Source organism: Orycteropus afer, unplaced genomic scaffold, assembly GCF_000298275.1.
Source record: "Orycteropus afer afer isolate SDZICR_OR568_19922 unplaced genomic scaffold, OryAfe1.0 scaffold00009, whole genome shotgun sequence".
Taxonomy (NCBI): domain Eukaryota; kingdom Metazoa; phylum Chordata; class Mammalia; order Tubulidentata; family Orycteropodidae; genus Orycteropus; species Orycteropus afer.
The window spans coordinates 17,392,751-17,416,152 of NW_006921596.1; the positions used below are offsets into that span (position 1 = coordinate 17,392,751).

General features: G+C 48.2%; 1 protein-coding gene across 1 annotated transcript in view; it reads left to right on the forward strand.

Annotated features, from left to right (window-relative positions):
* Positions 1-23,402, forward strand: part of SLC6A2 (solute carrier family 6 member 2) — a 42,117-nt gene that overhangs the window by 5,360 nt on the left and 13,355 nt on the right. The window contains exons 2-4 of the mRNA XM_007947165.2: positions 7,355-7,486; positions 8,387-8,624; positions 16,176-16,314. Coding sequence (XP_007945356.1) covers positions 7,355-7,486; positions 8,387-8,624; positions 16,176-16,314 — 509 coding nt within the window. The remainder of the gene's footprint in view (positions 1-7,354; positions 7,487-8,386; positions 8,625-16,175; positions 16,315-23,402) is intronic.

Consider the following 23,402-nt stretch of genomic DNA (forward strand, 5'->3'; position numbering starts at 1 on the left):
AGCTCTTTGGGAACTCTAAAAGACTAAAGGACCTAGGATGGCCAAAGGTGGCTTACACAGAGTTTTGAAACCCAAGGTCCTCATATCTGGCCTGGCTGTATGGGGCCGTCTGTACCCAGACCTTGCCAAGCCTCACACCCACTGTCCAGCTCAGATGCATACTAACCAGCCAGCTGGCGTAGGCTCCAGCTGACAAGTTTGCTCCCTGTTTTGCAGGAATGAGGCTGCCCCTCTGAGCCGAGACCTTGCTCTGGGTCACTGACGTGATTTGGTTCATTGCTCTAGTGAGGCTGTTACCAACACGATGAGATTGAATAGGGATAAATATTGCACCCTGCGTGAAGGTCCCGAACCCCACGGGCTGAGTGAGGATTAACCCCGGCACAGGCAGAGAAAGGCCCCGAGGTTTTCATCAGCTGTTACCCTCCTGTGAGTTACCACTGCAGTCTGCTTATTTAACCAGAAATTAGTCACTCAATGCCTGTCATAGGCCAGGAATACCGAGATGGACAAAGGGCAGTCCTTCCCTTTAGGAAGTTCCCAGTCTCTTGTAGCTATCCTAAAGGTTAATGTCATTTTAGGTTCTATTATTGGGAGTATTATATCCCAAATGAGGGAGGTGAGGTTCTACTCTGTTTTGCATGGATCACATTTCCCTCTGTAATGTAGTTCTGAGCCTCCAAACACCCTCTAATATATTCCCTTAAAGAGACAAGGAGGTAGGGCAGTGAAACTAGAGCCTTCTAAGAGCTATATGTATGTGTGTGTGTGTGTGTATGTGTGTATATATCTATATATATATATATAATCCTCTGGCTTCATTTCATGAATAAAATCCAGTCAGCTCCTCCAAAGCTGGTAGCAGAATTGTCTCATGAGGAGATGGGATCCCCAACACTAATTCCCCAGAATTCTGCCCCATTGCCCTCCTTGGGGAAGCTGGGTTTAATCTGTCAGAGGAGTGGATGTTTTCTCCCTGGGCTGTTGTTAAGTCCAGAGCTCAGGTCTAGAGATCAACTGGAGGGACCCAAGGTGAAGATGAGGGAGTGACCCCTGGTGGGCCAGAAAAGCCAGTTGTCATGCTTTGAATGGAATTCCCTCCTTAACACCAGAAATTGCTGCGAAGTATTATGCAGTTGCTCCTGGGTGTTCTCCTGGAAATGCTGGAGGAGGAACAAAGAGGTGGATGTAAGACTTGAGGTGACAGGAGCCAGGGGCCAATGGAACAGGGCCACAGTGGTCAGTGAGGGCCTAAGGAGGAGATGGTGGAGACATGAAATGGCACCACATGGCTCAGCCATCCACCCATGCTGTCAAACTGGAATGATCTGGGTTTGGTCTCCTATAAGAACTGGAACGTTTCCCTACAGAAATGGCCACAGGAAGCCAGATACTCAACTGTCAGACTCTGAGGGGCATGCCACAACTAACACCAAATACACAAGGAATTACTTGAGCAAAAGGCAAATTTGTTTTGTTCTCCTTGGCCTGAAGGGTGGAAGGAAGGGGGTGGAGGGTGCAGAGGGAGACTTAGGGAAGAGGAGAAAGCAGGACTTAGCAGAGGTGAAGTCAGGTTGCCAGGCAGTCTCAACAATGCCACAGCTGTCCCCACATCCCCACGGGGAGCTCTGAATGGCCCTTCACACTTGTTCTACATTTGTGGTGAAGGTCCCGTGTTGATGGGGCGATGGGTCCGGGATGTGGCTTTGGATAAAGTGTGTCACTTCAGTGAATAGCTGAGGCACTTGTGTCAGAAGCTGGAGGAATAAGTCCTTCCTCCCTGAAGGAGGGTCTGAGTGGCACTGTGGCCTAGGGAGAATCTTTGCCCTACTGTAGTTGTGGTCAGCACTCTGGGTTGGGCACAGAGTAGTCATCATTCTCACTTGGGACGGCACATAAGGAGACCAAGGGACTTCCTTGGGGTCTTTCCTCATTGGTGAACATCCACCAGGCATTCCTAGCGGTGGTCTGTGAAGGGCCTGTCTAACTCACCACATGGGCAATCCTTGGCTCACTGTTCCCAGTTTACACAGGTGCCTTTCATCTGCCCTGTGGGTATCAGACAGCCATTTACCTGCTAATAGAGCACCTGCAAAGTGCCAGGTATTTCACCTCGTTATCTCCAATTATCGCAGGACATATGTTGGTTAACCACTCAGCTGCTAGTTGAAAGGTTAGAGGTTTGAACCCGCTCAGTGGCCCCACAGGAAGAAGACCTGGTGATCTGCTCCCATAAGGATTACAGTCAAGAAAACCCTGTGAGGAAGGTCTGCACTATCACATGGGGTCACTATGAGTTGGCAATTGGCTGGATGGTATCTGGCAGCAACAGCAGCACTTGTGGAGTTACCTCTGCCCAAGTCACACTCCTTGGGCTCAGGTATGCAGCACTCCCAGCAGGCCTGGTCCACCCACCCCTTCCTGAACTCAAAGATGTGGTGAAATTGTTCACTACAGATTAGTAAGTAAGCATCAGTAATTCCATGCTCATTTGCTTTCTACTACTGGGTACTCCATCCCTGTCAGGGATTGTAAATTTGAAAAGAGGCTTTGATTCTGTAGGACAGTGCTGTGGGGTTGGGAGAGAGATAGATACCACACATGCTTAGAAGCAGAATCTGTGATGTGGTGAAAACATGTGAAGTTGTTCACTACAGATTAGTAAACCTGTGCTTACCTTCCTTATTGGGTAATCTGTTACTGGGCCCTCCTCCCCTACCCTGCAGCCTGCCCCAGCACATCCCACTGTGAACCTTACGACAACCTCTCTTCCTTCCCTTTCTGAGGACGTGGTGTTTATGCAGAGGATTCCAGAACCCCTCTGTGACCTGAAGGGCTCCTCTCTAATCCAGCATGTCAGGCAATGTGATTGGGGCTAGAGGTAATGGGACAGAACACCCAAAGGCCATTGGTTGGAGTCCCCTTGGCAGCTGATAACTTTCCCTCGTGTTTTTGTTTCTGTGTTGTTGGTGTGCAAAAGCACATGTGTGCCTCTGCATGTGCAGATGTGCACATGTGTGCGGATGGAAGTGTGTTGAACACTCACAAGTGGTTTGCCCTTGTGTTTTTCCAGGGCCTGCCCCTGTCAGCCTAGGGCCTGCGCAGCCAGAACGTTCCAGTCTACCCAGGATTCTCAGTGCGGTGGCCCCTGAGGCTCTGCACTCGCAGGCCTTGTGTGAGTCTGGTGTTAGCCACACAGATGTGGAGATGTAGCAGGGCCAGGGATGTGGCGGCCGTGGGCCCTGCAGGGCAGTAACTTCTAGGAGATTTGTGATGCAGGCTGTTTCTCAGGAGCTGCGGCAGGGCTGTTTATAAGAGAGGTAGCATCAATTGACCTCGGAACCTATCCAAATCCATTGCCACTGAGTCACTTCTGACTCATGGTGATCCCATGTGTTAGCACGCCATAGGATTTTCAGAAGCAGATCACCAGGCCTTTCTGCCACTGCTGAGTGGATCTAAAACACCAACCTCTGGGTCAGTGCTATTATTAGGTTCCATTGAGTGGATTTCAACTTACAGCAACCCCAGGGGACACAGCAGAACTGCCCCATAGGGTTTTCTAGGCTGTAATCTTTACGGGAGCTGATCACCAGACCTTTCTTCTGCAGAACCACTGGTGAGTTCAAACCATCAGCCAGTTAGCAGCCAAGCACAATCATTGCACCATCAGTGCTCCTTTTTGGTTAGTAGTTGAGTGCAAACCATTTGCAACTCTGCTCTCCCCTCCTCCAGATCTTTCTGTTGGAGGGGCTGGGTCCTCTTAGAACAAGGCACTGGCCACTGGGCAGTTTTCTGTGTCTCTTCCATACGCAGTCATTTCATCATCCTTCAGTCCCCTTGAGCTCTTTCCCCTGTCGCTTCGGCAGCCCATCTCACACGCTCACAGAGCAGGCACCGTGGGTTCATACAGACCCATCCTCCCCGTTCTCTCCCTGCGCTGTGGCTCCCCAGCAACTTGCAGCCCTACCAATTGGAGGGAGGGGCAGATGAGATGATGACCAAATGGGGCAACTCACTGACTGGTTGAGGTTCAGAGTCGAGGAAACTGGCCAAGATGAGACACCTGGTTAACTGGCTGTGTGGAAGGCACGCTGACTCGCCAGAGGCAACCCTCAGTCTGTGCTGCGATGCCTGGCTCTTCCCTTTCCCGTGTTTCCTGGGGCCACTGATTTCGGTCTTCAGGCTTACTGACAGTCTAATGCATCTATTTCTCCTCTCCCGGGTCTCAAGCCCTGCGGTGGCTGTGAGACAGAGTAGGATTCAGGGAGGTTTGAAGGTTTGAAGCCACGCTCTGTAGTTGCTAGCTTGGACAAGCAACTTGACCTCGCTTAGCCTCAGTTCCTCATCTATAAAGTAGCGTTGTTGTTGTTAGTAGGTTGCCATCAAACTGGCGCAGACTCGTGGTGACCTTATATGTAACAGAACAAAATGCCGTCCAGTCCTGCATCACCTTCAAGATGGATGGCATATTTGAGCCTGTTGTTGCATCTGTTGCCTTCCAGCCTAGGGGCACAACTCCAATGGTGGAGGAGAAACTATTCTGCTGTGATCGGTGGGGCTCTCCTGGGCTGGTTTTCAGAAGTAGATCTCCAGGCCTTTGCTCCTAGTCTCTCTTCGTCTGGAAGCTCTGTGGCAATCTGTCCACCATGGGGGACCCTGCTGGTATCTGAAATACCAGTGGTCGAGTCCCAGCCTAATAGCAACACCGAAGCCACCACAGTAGGACAAACTGACAGACAGGTGGTGGAAAATAGGGTGAGTGATAATGGTCTCTCATAGGTGGCTTTCAAGGAGTAACTGCATAAAATTTTAGTGTAAGGTGTGCCATGCAACAGGTGCTCAGTAAATAATACTTGATCCTTTCACCAACCCCACTGTCCCCACCACCTTCCTCCATCAGCAGCAGCAGCAACACCACCACCATCACCACTGCCACCATCACTGTGGATAGATATGAGTTCTGGTGCCAGACCAGCACTCTCTCTGTAGAAGACAGAGAAGGACAGAGACTGAAAGCAAGCAATGAGGATGTGGAGGGAAGGTTTGGCACATGGCCGTGTCAAAGGAGTCCAGCCTGGAGCAGGGTGTGGGGGGTTGTGCCAGCCTGTGGCCAACAGGCGGGGTGGCTTTGCTGGTCCAGCTCACCAGTCCCAGAACTCCTCTGTACTCCCTCCACCACCCCATTCAGACCCTTGTCCTTCGCCTTCAGTGAAACGATCTGAAACGTGCAAGGTACGTTCGAGCTCTAGATCTAGGCAGACCTGGGCCCAGATCCTAAATCCATCACTTAGCAGCTGGGCAAGCTTGGTCAAGTCACTTAACTTCTCCAAACCTCAGTTTCCTCCTCTGTAAAGTGTGTATGGCCGTCACTACCTAAGAGGGTTCCTGGGTACAGTTGAAATCATAGGGGCTCAGTGGCCTGCTTGATACATGGAAGCAACTCCCTTCTCAATGCACTCCTCCCTCCTCCCCACCCTATGTGTCCATCTAGAGTTGCAGAAGGGACAAGGCCTCACAACACAGGGGCCAGCACCTCGTGCTTTGTCGATAAGTGTCCTGGACTCCCTGAGGAGACAGTAGGGATTGGCAGTCTGTGTTGCTGGCCCTAGGCACCATGTGAGTTTGCCATAGCTCATCTCAGCTAGCATAGTGGCTAAGGCACTTGACTGCTAACCAGAAGGCTGGCGGTTCAAACCCACCAGCCACTCCTCGGAAGGAAGGTTGGGCAATCCTACTTCCGTAGTGATACTGCCTCGGAAACCCAAGGAGGGGTCGCTATGAGTCAGGGCTGACTCGACGGCACATAACAACAACAACAACATCTCAGCTAACTTGGAGCCTCAGTTTCCTCTATCTGTAAAATGGGGAAATGATCATCCCTGCATCCTAGGGTTGTTGTGAGGATTGAATGAGACATCACATGGACCAGTGTGAGCTGCTGGTGTCTGTTGTTTCTATCATTAATGGTGCTATCATCTAATATTTTCTTGGATTCTTCATTTTCCTGGTGTGTGTGGATCAGAGAGTGTTTGATCTTCAAGGTGATGGCATCCCAGCCAAAGAGCAATGGCATGAGGAGTTCGGATATGCCCTGGCCACATCCAGCTGTGTCAGGAAAGGGGGCTGGCATTTTGTGGTGGTCTTGCTTGTAGCCTGGGCCAATGTGGGCTGTGTCCCAGTGAGTCGCCTGGAAACATCAGAGCCTGCTACACTCACCCCAGGCTCCCAGGCACATTGAGAGTGGTCTCTGGGACTCAGGTGTGTCTAATTCAACAATGACTTCTGCTAGGGATGAGTTGCTGCTACCCCTTGCCTGGGAGATCTCCCCATCCTCCCCGCTCCTCACCACCAGAGTTTTCTGTGATACTCTGGGTGGATCTCTTCCCTGGTCAGAAATTTGAACCTGTAGTCCCTTTGCTCCAGCCTTCTCTCCCAGGTGAGCTTAATGGATCAGAAGACCTGAATGCCAATCCTGCTGCTTTCCCTTACCAGCTGTGCAAACACAAACACTTAGGCACACTCCTCTGCCCCTTGGTTTCTCCTGGGAGGACACAGTGATCATGTCTTCTTATTACATCTCTCAGCTGTTGGGAGGCTTGAGACCAGTGAGAGGATGTTTGGGAAATCCTCATGTGGCCTTAAAATAAACCCTTAAGCACTAGACCACTAGCCAAAAGGTTGGTGGCTCAAACCCACCCAGAGACACCTAAGCAGACAGGCCTGGCAATATGCTTCTGAAAGGTCATAGGCTTGAAAACCCCATGAAGCAGCTCTGCTCTACACACGTCCGGTCAAGAGAGTTGGGATCAACTCGAAGGCAACTAAGAACAACAAGTTTAGGAATTCAGTCAGATATAACTTTGGGGGCTTTATCTCCCTCACTAGCCTTGATTTCCTTACCTGTGAAAGCGAGGGTTGGCATTAGATTAGCATTCGCCAGAGCAGTGGTCCATGAGAGAAGAGATCTGTGTTAATCAATTTGTTCAATAAATCAGCAAATTTTCCTCACAGTGTTTTATAATGTAGTGATACATTTGTGTATCACTGGCTCAGAGAATCCTGAAGGAAACAAACCCGTTGAGTGTTGCTTCATTGGGATTTTACTGAACTAATTGAATCACTGAACTTATAATTATGATCACGATTACAATGCTACAACTAGTGTTATTACTGTTATGATTATTTGTGTTAATCGCTCTGAGTAACTCCTATTTACCTGCCACAAAACAGCCCTGGGGGAGCAGATAGGTGAGGGCCCCCGCAGCTCTTGCAGGCTCTGCTCCGAGCTCTCTGGGAGGCACACCGAGGCTGGGCAGGGTGAAGGGGTGACTCGCTACCTCTGTGTCCTCAGGTGCCTTCCTGATCCCGTACACCCTGTTCCTCATCATTGCTGGGATGCCCCTGTTCTATATGGAGCTGGCTCTGGGCCAGTATAACCGGGAGGGGGCAGCCACAGTGTGGAAGATCTGCCCGTTCTTCAAAGGTAAGGGAGGGGTCTAGGGGAGGTCAAGGTTGTTTGAAAGAGTTCCCCTGAGCTCCTGAAGAATCAGCTCCAAAGGTGGGGTCACAGACAGACCAGCTGTTGTGGTCCACCATTCATGGGCACACAGAGAACACTTTGCCATGCCAACAAAGAGCTCTAGCCTAGAAAGTCTGGAAACATGGGTTCCAGCAGCTAAGTGACCAGACAGAACCTGTTTTTCTATGGGAAATACTTCTAGAAGTATCAGAAGTACACAATACCCATATACCCTCCCTTTTTACTCTCATGGCAGACATGATCAATTGATCATGAATTCTTTAATGCTCAACCAGAGAGCTGCCTCATAATGGTTAATTCAACAGCCATAACAAATCAACTGCGATTGGGACAGTGATGAAACCTCTTTGGCCATCTTTGATTTGTAGCATATGTGGAGAAAGTAGCCCTAACAACTGCCATGTCTTGGTCCCTACACAGCTAGGGCAAGCAGTACTCTGTTTCATGTCATGTGCCCACAGCTGGATCAGAGAATTGGAAGACTTAGCCTCACCTGAACCTCTACAAATTACTTAAAGGTAATTCCTAAAGGAATTCCTGGGTGGTGCAAATGCTTAACCTGCTCGAATGATCACTGAAAGGTTGCAGGTTCAAGTCCACCTGGAGGAGCCTCAGAAAAAAGGCCTGGAGATCTGTTTTGAAAAAGGAGCCATTGAAAACCCTATGGAACACAGTTCTACTCTGACACACATAGGGTCACCAGGAGTCAGAATCAACTCAAGAGAAACTGCCTTTTTTTTAGGGGCTGAATAGTGCAGTGGGTGGGGCCAGCTCACCAGGAGAGGTAGCACTGGGGCTGGGCCAGGAGAGCTCCTGCCTGACCCCTCTCCACCCACCATGCAGGGGTTGGCTACGCCGTGATCCTCATCGCCCTCTACGTTGGCTTCTACTACAACGTCATCATTGCCTGGTCGCTCTACTACCTCTTCTCCTCCTTCACCTTCAGCCTGCCCTGGACTGACTGTGGCCATGCCTGGAACAGCCCCAACTGCACCGACCCCAAGCTCCTCAATGGCTCCGTGCTGGGCAACCACACCAAGTACTCCAAGTACAAGTTCACACCAGCAGCAGAGTTCTACGAGTAAGTCATCAAGTCTTCATCCTGTTCCTAGCTCTCACCTTGGTAAACAAGGCTTGTGTTGGGCAGGACCAGAACCAGACACTAAAGAAAACCACAGAGAGGAGAGGTCATACCAGTCATCATTTGTCCTGTTTGCTGAGTGGTCACCAGAGGTCTGACCCTGGTTTCAATAATTTGTACCCTGGTTATGTAAGAGGTTAGCATTAAGGGAAGCTGTGAAGGGTGTAAAGATAGGAGCTGAGGATATGACCAATCCAATGGTGTACAAGACAGATTGAGAAGCTTATGATCTGAGGCAGCTGGTAGGAGTAGGGGTGGAGGTCAGGGTGGGGAGACAATTCAAAAGTAAGCAGATACAGAAGCAATAACATTTTAGGGGATATAAGTGCCCTTCAGGAAGTGAAACAATTGTATAAAGTATGAATGTTCATGTTGCTGAGTGAAATTCAAGTGAATTTCAACTCATAGCAACCCCCTGTGACAGAGTAGAACTGCTTCATAAGATTTTCTTAGCTGTATCTTTACAGAGCAGATGTTCAGGTCTTTCTCTTGCAGAACCGTTGGGTAGGTTTGAACCACCAACTTTCCAGTTAGCAGCTGAGCATTTACCCATTGTACCACCAGGGATTCTTGTGAGTGTTCTTAACTAAAACAAGTTGTTATTGTTGTTATGTACCATCGAGTCAGACCCGACCCATAGCAATGCCTCCTTGGGTTTCCAAGGTAGTATCACTATGGAAGTAGGTTGCCCAGCCTTCCTTCCGAGGAGTGGCTGGTGGGTTTGAACTGCCAGCCTTCTGGTTAGCAGCCAAGTGCCTTAGAAATTGATTGTTAGGGTGTCTTAGTTCTCTAACCAACAAAACCAAACTCACTGCTGTCGAGTCCTTTCCAAATCATAGCAACCCCTCCTTGGGTTTCTGAGGCAGTATCTTTATGGAAATAGATTTCCTCATCTTCCTTCTGAGGAGTGGCTGGTGGGTTTCTGGTTAGCAGTCGAATGCCTTAGGCACTATACCACCAGAGCTCCCCTTAGTTCTCTAGTGCTGCTAAAATAGAAATAGCACAAGTGGATGGTTTTACCAAACAGAAATGTATTTTGTCACAGTTTAAGAGGCTGGAAGTCTGAATACAGGATGCCAACTCTAGGAGAAGGCTTATTCTCTCTGTTGGCTCACAGTTCAGGAGGAAAAGTCTGTATTTCCTTTCAGTATCTGTGGACTCAGTGTTTGTTGAAGATCTCCATGTATCTTGATATCCATCTTCCCCTACGTCTAGGAGGTTCTCAGCACAGGGACCCTGGGTCCAAAGGATACACTCCACTCCTGGCTTTTCTTTCTTGGTGGTACTGAGATCCCTTCTCTGCTTGTTTCTGTCTCCTTTTAGCTCTTCTAAGATAAAAGGGGATGCAGGCCACATCCCAGGGAAACTCTTCTGACATCAGATCAGGGCTGTGTCCTGAGTAAGGATGTTGTATCGCACCCTAATCCCCTTACAACTGACTGGCTGATCACATCAGATCAATGATTACCTAACTGTCAAATCACTGAGAATCATGGTCCAGCAAAGTTCACATATTTTGGGGGGACACAATTCAATCCATGACAGGGGGCAAAGAGAGGGCCTTTCTGAGAAGGTGACATTTGAACTGACACCTAAATGGTGAGAGGTGGTCAGCCAGGGAAACACCTAGGGGTCAGCAGGCAGGTGATGCAGTGCAGGTTGAACCCAGGTCATTCTGACCCTGCAGCTGTCTTGTGACCCACCATCCGCTGCTGTCTCTTGGAGTCTTCAGTGGGGAAGTAGTACAATTCGAGATGCAGGAAGCAGGCCAGCCATGGGGGCAGGGAGGGGTGTCATGGAAATGATTTGGACCCCATGTGCCCAGGAGGCACTGACTGGGGCTAGAAGACAAAGTATCTCTAACAAATAATACACACACACAACTTTTTATTCTGAAATAATTTTAGACATAGAAAAGTTGCAAAATTAGCACATAGAGCTTAACCCTGCTTTCTTTAATGTTAATGTCTTACATGAAAAAAAAAAAAAAAAAGCAAATGCTTTGCCTTTGGGTGGATTCTGAATCATGGTAACCCCATGTGTTTAAGAGTAGAATTACTCCATAGGGGTTTTTTGGCTGTGATCTTTACAGAAGCTGATGAGTAGGCCTTTCTTCTGTGGTCCTGCTAGGTGGGTTCACGCTGCCGTCCGTTAGGTTAGTAGTCAAGGGCAAACCATATAACCCTCCAAAGGATTTGAAATACTGCTGTCACTTAAAGTGAGCACTGACTTCAGTGACCTCCCCGTTACTGTCTTCCTCCCCGTCACAGTGTTAATGGCTAATCACTTACTAGGTGCATCAGGGTTTACTGCTAACCTCTTTGTTGCATTATCTGGATTTAAGCCTCACATCAATGAGGCTTCTGTTACTATTACCCTCGTGGCACAGATGAGGAGGCTGCTTCTTTTTATAGAACAGACAGTAAATCATGGACCCACAGCCACACAGCTAGTATTGTGCAGAGTCAAGATTTGAACCAAGGCAGTTTGCATGACCCAGAGATGAGTGCCTCCTTAAATTTTGTACCCTAGGAGCCTCACTCTCCTCACCCTTGTCTTGGTCCTGCCAGGCTGTGAAAGGCCAAAGCTTACAGTTTTAGCCTTCGTGTTATATTGGCTCCTAGCATCTACGTTGATTTTGTTGGGTTCCATCGTGGTCATTTTCCACTTATAGTGGCCCCGTGTGACAGAGTAGAACTGCCCCATAGGGTTTCCTAGGCTGTAAACTTTACAAGAGCAGATCACCAGGTCTTTCTCCCCTGGTGCTGCTGAGTGGGTTTGAACTGCCAGCCTTTCAGTTAGCAGCCAAGAGCTTAACCATGTGTCACAGGAGTCCCTCCCCAGTAGTTATAAATGGATATAGTTATCCAGAAATATTGTCATAATCACAACTAGCATCTATCCAGCTTGGGAGCTCTGGTAGCATAGTGGCTAAGACACTTGCCTGCTAACCAGACGGCTGGCGGTTCAAACCCACCAGCCACTCCTCGGAAGGGAGGTTGGGCAATCCTACTTCCGTAGTGATACTGCCTCAGAAACCCAAGGAGGGGTCACTATGAGTCGGGGCCGCCTCGATGGCATACAACAACAACAACAACATCCAGCTTAGATTATGTCCCTGCCACTGTGCAAAGCACTTTTTCTATGCACTCTTTTAATCCTGATCATAGCCCTGTGAGATTGGAACTGAAATTACTCTTATTTTATGAATGAGGGACCTAAGCACAAAGCAGTAAAGTGACTCACCCAAGATCCTACCCATTACAAGTGGCACTGAGGTGGGTTCAAACCCAGGTGGTTTAGTTCCAAGGCCCTAATTCCTAGCCCAGTGGCTCTAGACCTTGTCTGCACATTGGAATCACCTGGAGAGCTTTAAGGAGCTCTGGTGGCACAGTGAGTAAGGCACTGGGCTGCTAACCAAAAGGCCAGTGGTTCAAACCCATCAGCTGCTCTGTGGGAGAAAGATGAGGCAATCTACTTCCATAATTGTTTACAGCCTTGGAAATCCTGGGAAGCATTTTTACTCTGACAAATTGGGTGGGGTTGCTATGAGTTGGAATTGACTCAATGGCAGTGGGTTTGGTGGTTTTTGGAGCATTGTAAAACATATTGGTGCCTGAACTTTGTGCCCAGGGACTCTGATTCCATTTCTGGGTGCAGACAGGGTATAAGGATTTTTAATAATGATTCTAATATTCAGCAAAGGATAAGAACCACTGTCTGAGCCACTGAACTCTCCTGACTCCAACGGAACAAGATTCCTGCTGAGATCAGGGTGGCATCTCTCCGATGTCATGTTGTGGATGATCTAGGGCCTCCTTCACTCCGTTCCTGAGGAGTGTGGGCTCAGAACGTTCCAGGACCTCTGGAGCAGTTGTGGTGGAGGTTGTAGGTGGTGGGCTCTCCTTTTCTATGAGTGGGTCAGTGAGAAACAGTGCACGATGGTGGGGCAGGGGCCGCTACTGAGACGTGCATTCACTGGCCTGCTTTCCCCTTTCTCCTCCCGTGGAGGAACAAACATAATTTTTCTTTTTGCTCTTGGCAACCCTTGTCCTTATAAATTAAAATGGAAAATGATAGCCCCATCTCTAGTCTAGTTATTATTTTATTTCTCCTCTGACGTCTTAACATGTTAATGCCCCAGCCAAGACACCCAGCAGGAGGGAGATGTGAGATCCAGGTTACTTTAGTAATGGCCCTAAAGTCCCTCCAGGCTCAGCTTTGGGAAGAATGTGGCAGAGGGAAGTGGTATTCTCGTGGATGGGGATGGAGGGGCTTGGGGATGCAGTGGAGAGCAGAATCCAGACCTGATATCTGGAGCTTTCAAACCTACAGACCTCCCCTCTCCCTCTTTCCTTTAATCTCCCTCCCCTAAAGCTTCATGCCACCATAAGCCAGGCATTGAGCGTGTCTTCACAGCCAAATCGCATTCAGTCTTCACAGTTCATAGAAATAGGAATTACTCCCACTTTACAGATAAGAAAGTAGAGGTTCAGATTTTAGGTAAATGGCAGAGCTATCATATAAACCCAAAACCCATGTTGTCTAACTCAAGGCTCTCAACCAATATCCAGGCATTTCTCCTGTTGCTCTCCTCTGTCCTGCCAGAGTCTTTAGTGAGAGTACATTTGGGCCAGGAGTGTGGGATCTCTGCCGGTGGATAGGAGCCCTTATGCATCTCTCACCTCAGGCCCTGGCTGTGTCCTTTGTAACATACAGCACTAAGTCACAGGTTGGTTTTGGATTTTTTTTTTTTTTTTAATGGCACCTGGTCTTTTTCTCCAGATGTTTCTACTTTAAAGCAGTCACCCCAACTGGGGACATAACAATAGGGACTCCTGGTGCCAACTTGGGGAGGTTAGATAGTTCTTTTCCTTCAGAGTCTGCTGGCCAATTTTGTTACCATCTTGTATTCATTTAAGCTGATGGACTGAACATATCATTCGAAGGAACAAAACCGCTATTCTACTCAGGTTCTGGGCTTGAAGCCAAACAGCCTCACAGCCGGGTCTCTGTCTGCAACTTCATCTGTAAAAGGGCATCCGTGGTGAACGTTCACATGGTGATAGAAAACTTCTACCCCGGACCTGTTCCGGACGTGGCAGAAAAGTCTCCCCCACTACTAACCCTCTGTGCTTAAATGCCAAGCAAGAAATAGCCTCTTTGGCCCCTAGACTTAGGAAAGCTTGGACCGTATATACTTCATGATGATTCATTTTCAGTAAAATACTGGAAACATTAAAACAAATTCAAATGACTTGTACTAACCCCAAGGCTTGGGCCTACTGGGGAGAGGGGCTGGAGACTCATTCCTTTTCTGGGAAGCCAGCTCAGGAGCCGGGCTCTCTTCACTGGTAGAAGAGGGAGACAAGCCCTGGAACGCTGCTCACTGCCGTCAAGTTGGATTCTACTCAGAGCGACCTTTCCTTGCGTTTCCGAGGTGGTATCTCCACGGAAGTAGATCGCCCAATCTTCCTTCTGGGAGTGGCTGGTGGGTTTGAACCACCAGCCTTCTGGTTAGCAGTCAAATGCCTTAGGCACCACGCCACACTGCAGTGGACTTTAAATACGTGTATGGTCACTGGAGTCTGTTAGGGGACATTATAGCCATCAGATTGCACCCTAGAGCCATTTTAGGAAATTTCAAGGCAGGCAATCTTTTTTCGTGAATTCCATAATCAGGTTAGCTAAGGATGATTGAAACCATTCAATACTTAGCTCAGAAAAAAACAGGCAGAAGCAGAATTAAGTATCAGAGGGTTCACTACCTGCCTCTAGTTCTCTTTTTAGCCCATGCTCAGCCCTTACCACCCTCTCTTCTTCCCTGTCTCTTTGGAAATCTACTTGATGGCAGCTGGTTTTGTAGACCACTCGGGGGAGGTCATTCTTGAGTTGGGACTTGGTGTTGGTAGTTGCTGTCAGGTTGGTTCTGATCCACAGAGGCCCTTCTGTGTAACAGGACGAAACGCTGCCTGGCCCTGTGCCAACTTCATGGTCATTGGTGTCTTTGAGTCCATTGTTGCAGCTGTTGGGTCCATCCATCCCATTGGAACTGGAAGGATGAAAATAAGTTTGCCAAGCAGACAAATTGGGCCGGGAAATGTGTTCTAGGCAAAAGGAACAGCAGATCCCAAGACAGAGCGATTACAGCATCAGATGACTGGGAATGCCTGAGTGGCTTGCTGTTGCCAGGAGCAAAAGGCTGGTGGGTGTGGTGAGGCAGGAGATGAACTGGCACAGGCCCCCGCATTGTGAAAGGCCCCAGATTCCGAAAGTCTTACATTTTAGCCTCTTGACCAGGGTTTCTCAATCTCAACACAATTGACATTTGGGGCTAGTTAATTCTTCATTGTAGGGGGTGCCATGTACTGTAGGATGTTTAGAAACACCTCTGGCCTCTATCCACTAGAGACCAGTGGCACCCCTAAGTTGTGACAACCAAAGCTGTCTGTAGACATTGACAAATATCTGTGGGGATATTGCCCCAGGAGTCAGGGCAAAATCACTATTTGGGTGAGAATAAGTGTTTTGGGTGATTGGGAGTCTCTGAGGATTTGGGGGCAGGGAGAGTGACAAGGTTATAGTAACACTTTAGAAGAATCACTCGAAGGCAACACAAAACCAAAAAACCAAACCCTTTGCCATAGAGTTGATTCTGATTCATAGTGACCCTGTAGGGCAGAGTAGAACTGCCCCACAGGGTTTCTAAGGCTGTAATCTTTACAGAAGCAGACTGCCTCATCTTTTTTCCATGGAGCGGCTTTGTTGTTGTTGTTATGTGCCGTCGAGTCGGACCTGACTCATAGTGACCCCTCCTTGGGTTTCCGATGCAGTATCACTACGGAAGTAGATTGCCCCATCTTCCTTCCGATGAGTGGCTGGTGGGTTTGAACCGCCAGCCTTCTGGTTAGCAGTCAAGTGCCTTAGGCACTATGCTACCAGAGCTCCCATCGAGCGGCTGGTGGGTTCAAACTGGTTGACCTTTTGGCTGGCAGCCGGCTGCTTAAACACTGTACCACCAGGGCTCTTTGATAGCAACACAGACATTGAGAAATGTCCTCTGAGTGGAAAGTCACTCCTAGTTGGGAAGTACCCTCTACACAGGGAGCTCTGTGAGGGTAGGGGCCTACCACCATTTCCCCAGCATTAGCCCTGCAGTAGGCAAACAAAAGATTTTTGTTATGTTAAATGCAGTTCCAAGAACTTTAAAAAGCAGCCTGTTCTGAGTCTCCGCAGATGATTTCCCTCTCCTGGAGCAGATCTGCTCAGGCACAGGCGCTGGAGCGAGCAGCCCAGGGCAGGAGCCTTTTTTGACCAGAGCTGTAGTCACTAGTGACGTGTGTTGGTGCCACGGGGCCCAGCGTGAGGGGCCAGTGGCTGGGGCAGCCGAGTGCCCATCTCCATCTTCCCTTGCAGGGACTGGCCTGTGATCACGGCCTTGGTCTGCCCTGACCCTGCTTTCTCTGGCCCGTGTCCCCCATCCTCTGGCAGGCGCGGTGTCCTGCACCTTCATGAGAGCGACGGGATTCACGACATTGGCCTGCCGCAATGGCAGCTCTTGCTTTGCCTGATGGTTGTCGTCGTCACCCTGTTTTTCAGCCTCTGGAAAGGCGTGAAAACATCCGGAAAGGTAATACCTTTTTGTTTCTCTTTCAGCTGGGAGGTTTTTTGTTTGTTTGTCTGTCTTTCAAGTTATAACCCTGTAGTTGGTGAAAAGATTGGTGGAGGTGGAGGTACAATGCCTGGGCCAAACTTCAGCTCCACCAGTGACTTTCTGGGTGACCGTGAACAAATCACTATCCCTCCTGTATTGGTTGGTTTCTAGGCTGCTGTAGCAAACACTACAAACTGGGTGGCTTATGAGAGTAGAAATGTATCAACTCGCAGTTCTGGGGGCTGGGAGTCTGAGATCAAGGTGTTGGCTCTGAGGATAACTTCTGAGGCTTTGAGGAGAATGAGGTCCATGCCTCTCTTCTAGATTCTGGTGGCTCCAAGTGTTCCTTGACTTGCACCTGTAGGACCACATGGAATCCTTCCTCTGCCTCCCTGTCTCTGTGTCTCTTTCCTTTTATAAGGACAATACTCAGGTTGGGTTAGGATCCACGGTACTGCAGCATGAACTCATCTTAACCTAACTATTAACATCTTCAAAGATTCTATTTTCGAACAAGGTCATGTTCACAGGTACTCGGGGTAGAACTTCAACCTAACTTTTTTGGGGTCATAATGCTTCTCTAAGCCTGAGTCTTCCCATCAGCAGTGTAAGAGGGTGCAAGTGGACCGAGCTCCTTATGCTTTTCCACCAAGGCTCCCCTGATATCAGAGAGCAGAGAATGGGAAACCCCAAAGACTGTGGGAAACAACCTAAAATAATCTACTGAAATGTCTGATAAAGCTTAGATTCTGGCATAAAACTTCATGGACATGTTTCCTTCTGCTTGGGACTATAACCATTTGCTTTACTATAACATCAGTCGTTCCCCTCTCTGTATTCTCAAGTTAAAGAGATGCTCCAGAAGATATCTAGATGTATCTTGGGCTTTGTGTTTCCATGGCTGCAGTGCAGAGTGTGTCTGGAGTCTAAGTGCCCTGGTAAGAGGAGCTCAGAGTTACACAATTTGTAATGAGGTCCAGAGTTGGCATTCTGGGCTTGGGTGGCACTATCCCCTATAGTAAGTCCCTCAGAGGTGGAATATGCTCAGGCCTTGGCTCATGTTGATCTTAGCCCAAGGAACGTCATGGGCACAACACCCATTTGGACCCTACATGGTCCACGTGGACTTGAATGTATTAAAGAAGATTTAGCTGGGAGGTGGTATAACAAACCACCCCAAAATGTGTTGACTTAAAATGACAAACATTTTATTATCTCTCATGATTCTGTGAGTCAGTTGGGATCAGCCGGGTGGTTCTTCTGCTCTGTGTGGAACATCCAAGATGGTGTATACACGTAGCTGGTTATTAGTGCTGGCTGTCGACTAGAAGTTAAGCTGGAGCTGTCAACCAGAGCACCTTGGTTATTTTCCACATAGCCTTTCCACGTGTGCCTTAGACTTCTCACAGCATGGTGGCTGGGTTCCAAGAACATGTTCCAAGCAGACAAGCCTTAATGTGCAAGTAGCTTATCTAGTCTTTGCTTGCATCATGCTTTGCTATTGTCCCAATGGCCAAAACAAGTCTTGTGGTAAAGTCCCAATCAAGTCACTATGGGAGGGAAGTACACAAGAGGTGTTTATTAGGGGTCACCAAGGCAACCTTCTATCATAGCCAGATAGGCATGGATTTGGGAAAACCTTCATCAGGCAACTGATTTGGAAGGGAAATGCATCAGACTTGTCTTTGGTTCGCCCAGAGTTCTTGGTCACATCATTGAGAGTAAAGACTGTGGCAGGGGGCCAGCAGCTGGTGGGATGAAATTAGTGAATAAGAAGTTGAGGTGTAACATCTTGTTGCTATGTGGGAAATGTGGCATCAGCCCCAAGAAAAGATCCAACTAAACTACAGACCAAGCTAGAAGGTAGTCTGGGACAGAGTTAAACCAGGCTAGGACCAACACCATTCAAGTGCCTGGCACATAGTAGGTCTTTAGTAAGTGTTTACTGAAGGATTACTTTGGAAGGGAAAGACAGAGAGTGGGTCGGTAGAAAAGTTTGGGAACTACATTAAGTGTTCCTTTGAATTCAGCTCAAATTATTGGACGTGTGTGGACACCTGCCATGTCCCAGGCTTGATGCTAGTACTAGCGATGCAAGAAGAATAAGGTAGATTTCTTCTTCAATTGGTTGTAGTCTGTGTATATTATTGACAGGTTGTGGGTCAACCAAGGTCACTGGTTTCTTGGGTGTTCATCCAGAAGATAGATAGTCTGTACATATATATGTGTCCCTCTTCACATAAACACTAATGGTCACAAAATTTACATGTCATTATAAGTAGGAACAGAGACAAATCTTGCTTTTTTCTTAACTTCACATTTCTTTGGAGATAATTTCGTATCAGGTAGTGAGGTTGTACTTTGGTAGAAATATAAACTGTGGGTTTTAAACTGTCATAAATCAACTTAGTGGATTGCCACAACCAACTTTTAAAAACGAAATAGGCTAGATAAGAACAGAGTATATGGTACATAGTTAGCTAAGTACAGGTTCATGGAATTTTTGTTTCAGTTACAACAATATAAGTGTTTGTGTGTGCTTTGTCTTGATAGAGATGGTATTTCTTACCATACATTATGGTCAGCGCTTGAGAGACATGCTGCATTAGTAGAGGGAGGAAGCAGGTCTCCAAAGACGATGGAGAAGGTAGTATCTGTGCTGGTTCTATGTGGACAGGCACAGGTGGAGCTGGGGTGGAGGGAAGAGGTTCTCAGTGGAAGGCTGTGTGAGTAAAGACACAGCGGTGGGAAGTCCCAGGGCAGCCTTGTCTGGTGTTCGCTGTACCTTTCCTGAGTGTGACGAGCAGAGCTCTCCTGGGCTGTGCAGGTCACAGACAGGCTCCAGGGGAGCCACAGCCTATGATTGGAGAACCTGGCTTGGGTGGGGTGTGGGGCCACCACATGCCTCTAACATTGCACCCCAAGATTAAGTTGCACCTCAAGATTCAGTTCCCTAGCAGTGGTCAGAATCAAGTCAGTTCTGACTTATAGCCACCCCACGTAACAGGGTAGGACTGCCCGATAGGGTTTTCTTGGCCATAATCTTTATGGAAGCAGATTGCCTGGCCGTTCTTCCATGACACCACTGGGTAGGTTCAAACAGTTCACCTTTTAGTTAGTCTCACTGAGAGCGAACTATTTTGCCACCTGGGCACCTTGGGCAACTAGAAGCATTATCAAAGGGGTAGAGCCTGCCCCACCTGATTTAGCACTGGCCCAGAGCAGAGCCTAAGTTGTCTACAGGAAGACTGATGCTAAAGGGAGACGAGGAGGGCCGAGCTGACCGCGCTCAGTTCCTCTTCCCACGTTCTCTGGGAGGAGTCATTCCCGTGCTTTGGAGACACAAGTATGAGGGGCCTGTTAGACTAAAGAAGTCCCTCTCTAGGGAACACGAGGAGTGAGAACTATGAGTCCACCCCCCTCCCAACCCTTTGTGCGTCAACCAAAGCCACAGCCCACATTCTGCGTAAGTCCCCCAGTATTCTGGCAGCTGAGCAGGCAATGAGCTTTCTAGAACAGGGAGCATCACTCAGGACATTCTGGTGCCCTGTCTTTAATTGTTGGTATGAACTGTCTCCTGAGAAAACCAAGGGTGTTGCTTGTTTCTCCCCAGGCTGCGTCTGGAACTGGACAAGCTTTTCTTAGCAGGCATCTGCAGCCACAGAGCCGGCCTGAAACGAATTACAAATGTTCACTCTTTCAGTCTTGGCAAGGGAAGGGTCTGTACTTGTAAAGATATCTGCCTCCGTGACCTCTGGGAAGCTGGGGGGCAAAGAGGTCATACCCTCTGTGACCTTGGCCCTTTGACCATCTCAGGTGGAGGGTGGAGGTTTGTGTCGGAAGTCATTCAGAGCCAGGGAGCCTGGCAAGTGTCTATTCACCACCACATTGCTGTCCTGGACTCCTGCCTGCCTCCTAGATCATACAAGTCCGTGGCTGTCCTGGCACTTAGCACCTACGAGGCCAGTAGTAGCCAAGCCACTAAATGTCACAGGTGGAAGGTACTCAAGGCCCTCTCTTCCAGCCTCTTGTACAAATGGTGAGTCTAGGACCTAGAGACGACAAGGTTTCACAGAAGCCCTTTGTAGAGCAAGGACATGAACTTGGGTCATAAAGATACAGTATAAATGTAAAACACCAAACTTGTTACTACCAAGTCAATTCCTATTCATAGTGACTCTATAGGGTTTCCAAGACTATAAATCTTTATGGGAACAGACTGCCACGTGTATCTCTCAAGGAGCGGCTGCTGAGTTCATAACCACTTTCAGTCAACAACTGAGGATTTAACAGTTAAGCCATGAGGGCACCTGAGATGACAGCCTCAAAGATACAATATTAAAAAAAAAAAACCATTGCCGTTGAGTCGGATCTGACTCATTGCGACCCCTCCTTGGGTTTCTGAGGCAGTATCGCTATGAAAGTAAATTGCCCAACCTTCCTTCCGAGGAGTGGCTGGTGTATTGAACCGCCAGCCTTCTGGTTAGTAGTCAGATGCCTTAGGCACTACACCACCAGAGCTCCCAAAGATACAATATAGGGAATGGTTAAGAATGTGTAGTCTGAAGACTTGGAGTCCAGAAACCATCACTTCCAGCTGTTGACCTAAAGCTTCATTCTCCTCCCTGAGTTTCAGTTTTCTGACAAAGGAGGATGTGTGGGCCCGTCTCTCAGGGCTGTTGGGGGCATGGAGTGAAACATACATGTGACACTGTAGGACTGGCAGAAGGAAATTGCTCATAAATGATCTTGTCATTGTTTCTTCATCTGTACCCCAGCTGGTGATCTGTCCCCATCTCGGTGGTTTTCAAACACAGTTTTGCCAACTCCCTTGAGGGGGCTTTGTGGGGACGAGGGCCATGACCGGGCTCCCATCTGCTCAGCTTGCATCTGACATTAAGCTTTTGGAGACCTCAGACCCCCTTACGCCTGATAAACCAAGATGCTGCAACTGACAGGTCAACCACCATCTCTGCCCATTTCAGTTCCAGGCTTTGGGCTCTTTGGGGAGTTGGAATAGATGGAATACCTCCCAAATTCTGGCAAAGGTGATGGGGTTGGGGAAAGAGAAAGCTAGATTAACTTTAAAAAAAAAACTAGGTTCTAGATTATATAAAGGAGTTCTGGTGGTATACTGGATAAGGTATTTGGCTGCTAACCAGAGGGTCAGCTGTTCAAACCCACCAGTCGTTCTGTGGAAGGAAGACAGGGCGATCTACTACTGAAAAGCTGTTCAGCCTCGGAAGCCCGGGGTGGGGGGACGTCTATGTGACTTGGCATCGACTCACCATATTTGAGGTTTTTTTTTTTTTTTTTTTTTTTCCCCCCCTTGGTTGAGGTCTGAGGGTCTAAGAGTACTGCTGTCATGTGCATCAAGTCAGATCCCACTCATAGTGATCCCTCCTTGGGTTCCGAGGCAGTGTGACTACGGAAGTAGATTGCCCAACCTTTTGTTGCTTTCTGGTTCAAGTCAGAATTCTAGCTTAGTCTTCCCACTAAGGTGTCAATTGCAGGCTGGCCCAGGCTTGCTGCAGTGACTTGATTGGACTCAATTATAATGACCAGCATCATTTACATACTAGCAAAGAATATACTAAAACGTGCAAAGCCCAGTGTTTTCTTGTATCAGTGCTTGCTGTCCCCCAGCTCATAATCCTTTTGACTATGTCTTTATTATTAGTGCAAATGTCCCTAAATCCAGTCAGAGGATCGCAAATTCTCAGTTAGTAGAGGGTAAATCAACACAAGTCTGTCATGATAAAGCACAGGTATTTATAGTTTCTGTGTTGGAGTGGATCTTCGAGGTGTTCCGGAGAACATGAGACTCACCTGCAGGGCTTGTTCAAACTCCAATTTCTTCTCCTAAGAGAGTCTGATTCAGTGAGTGTGTGGTGACAATTTGCCCTTCTGACAAGCTCCTGGGTGATGCTGGTGCTGCTGACCTTTGGTCCATTGCTTTGATCTAGGCAACGCTTTGTCTGAAGCTTAGATCTCTAGCAAAGCTTACACACCTTCAATGACAGGGACCTCAACTCTCTGGGCAGCCCATTCTCTCATTAAAGATCTCTAACCATTAAAAAGTTCTTCCTTTTATTGAGCCAAGATCTTTCTCATTTTAATTATCAGCCATTGGCTTGAATTAAAGCCTGGAACCACACAAATTCTAACCCTTGTCAGAAATGTCAGATTTTCATGGCCTAATGACTAAGACATTTGACTGCTAACAAGAAGACTGGTAGTTCAATCCTACCAGCCATTCCTTGGAGGGAACACTGGGCAATCCAGGGGTTGCTGAGTTGAAACTGACTCAAGGGCAGTGAGTTTAGGAGCACTGGTAGCATAGTGCCTAAGGCATTTGACTACTAACCAGAAGGCTGGTGGTTCAAACCCACCAGCCACCCCTCAGAAGGAAGATTGGGCAGTCTACTTCCGTAGTGATACCACCTCAAAAACTGAAGGAGGGGTCGTTATGAGCCAGGAGTGATTCTGTGGCAGTGAGTTTGGTTTGGTATGTTAAAAAGTCTGTGGACACTTGCCAAGACTGTTGGGCCCGTGTTTGAAAGGGAATGTCGGCACGAGGAAGCCACCACAGACACGATAATGTAAAAATAAAAGGAAAGTTTATTTGCTAGCTCGAGCTAGGGTCCCTGCTCTCACCGATGCAGCAGTTTGGGCAAAAGGACCTCATGCTCCGTTACTATCACATTTTTATAGGAAAATATAGGGTGGAGTAGCACCAGGGCAAAGGGGTACAGATGATTTGTTGTTGCTAAGGGGTTTAGGGCAGGGGTCTGAGATGTTGGGGGATGTGTTGGAATCCCCCGGCTCCAAAGTCTAGTTAGGGAATTATTATCTAGGGAGGATGCAGAGCCCTGATGCGTGGGAGACTTGCAGGAGCCAGGTAAATCTCTGATATGCCCTGAATCCAGAGGAAATCTCTGATACATGCTGAATCCGGAGGGTCTGATACTTGCGGAATCCGGAGGGAGACAAAAGCCCTGGGGCATGGGACTTGTTAGAATCCCTGACACTAAAGGCTTCTGGTTAAAGACTTACCTGGAGGC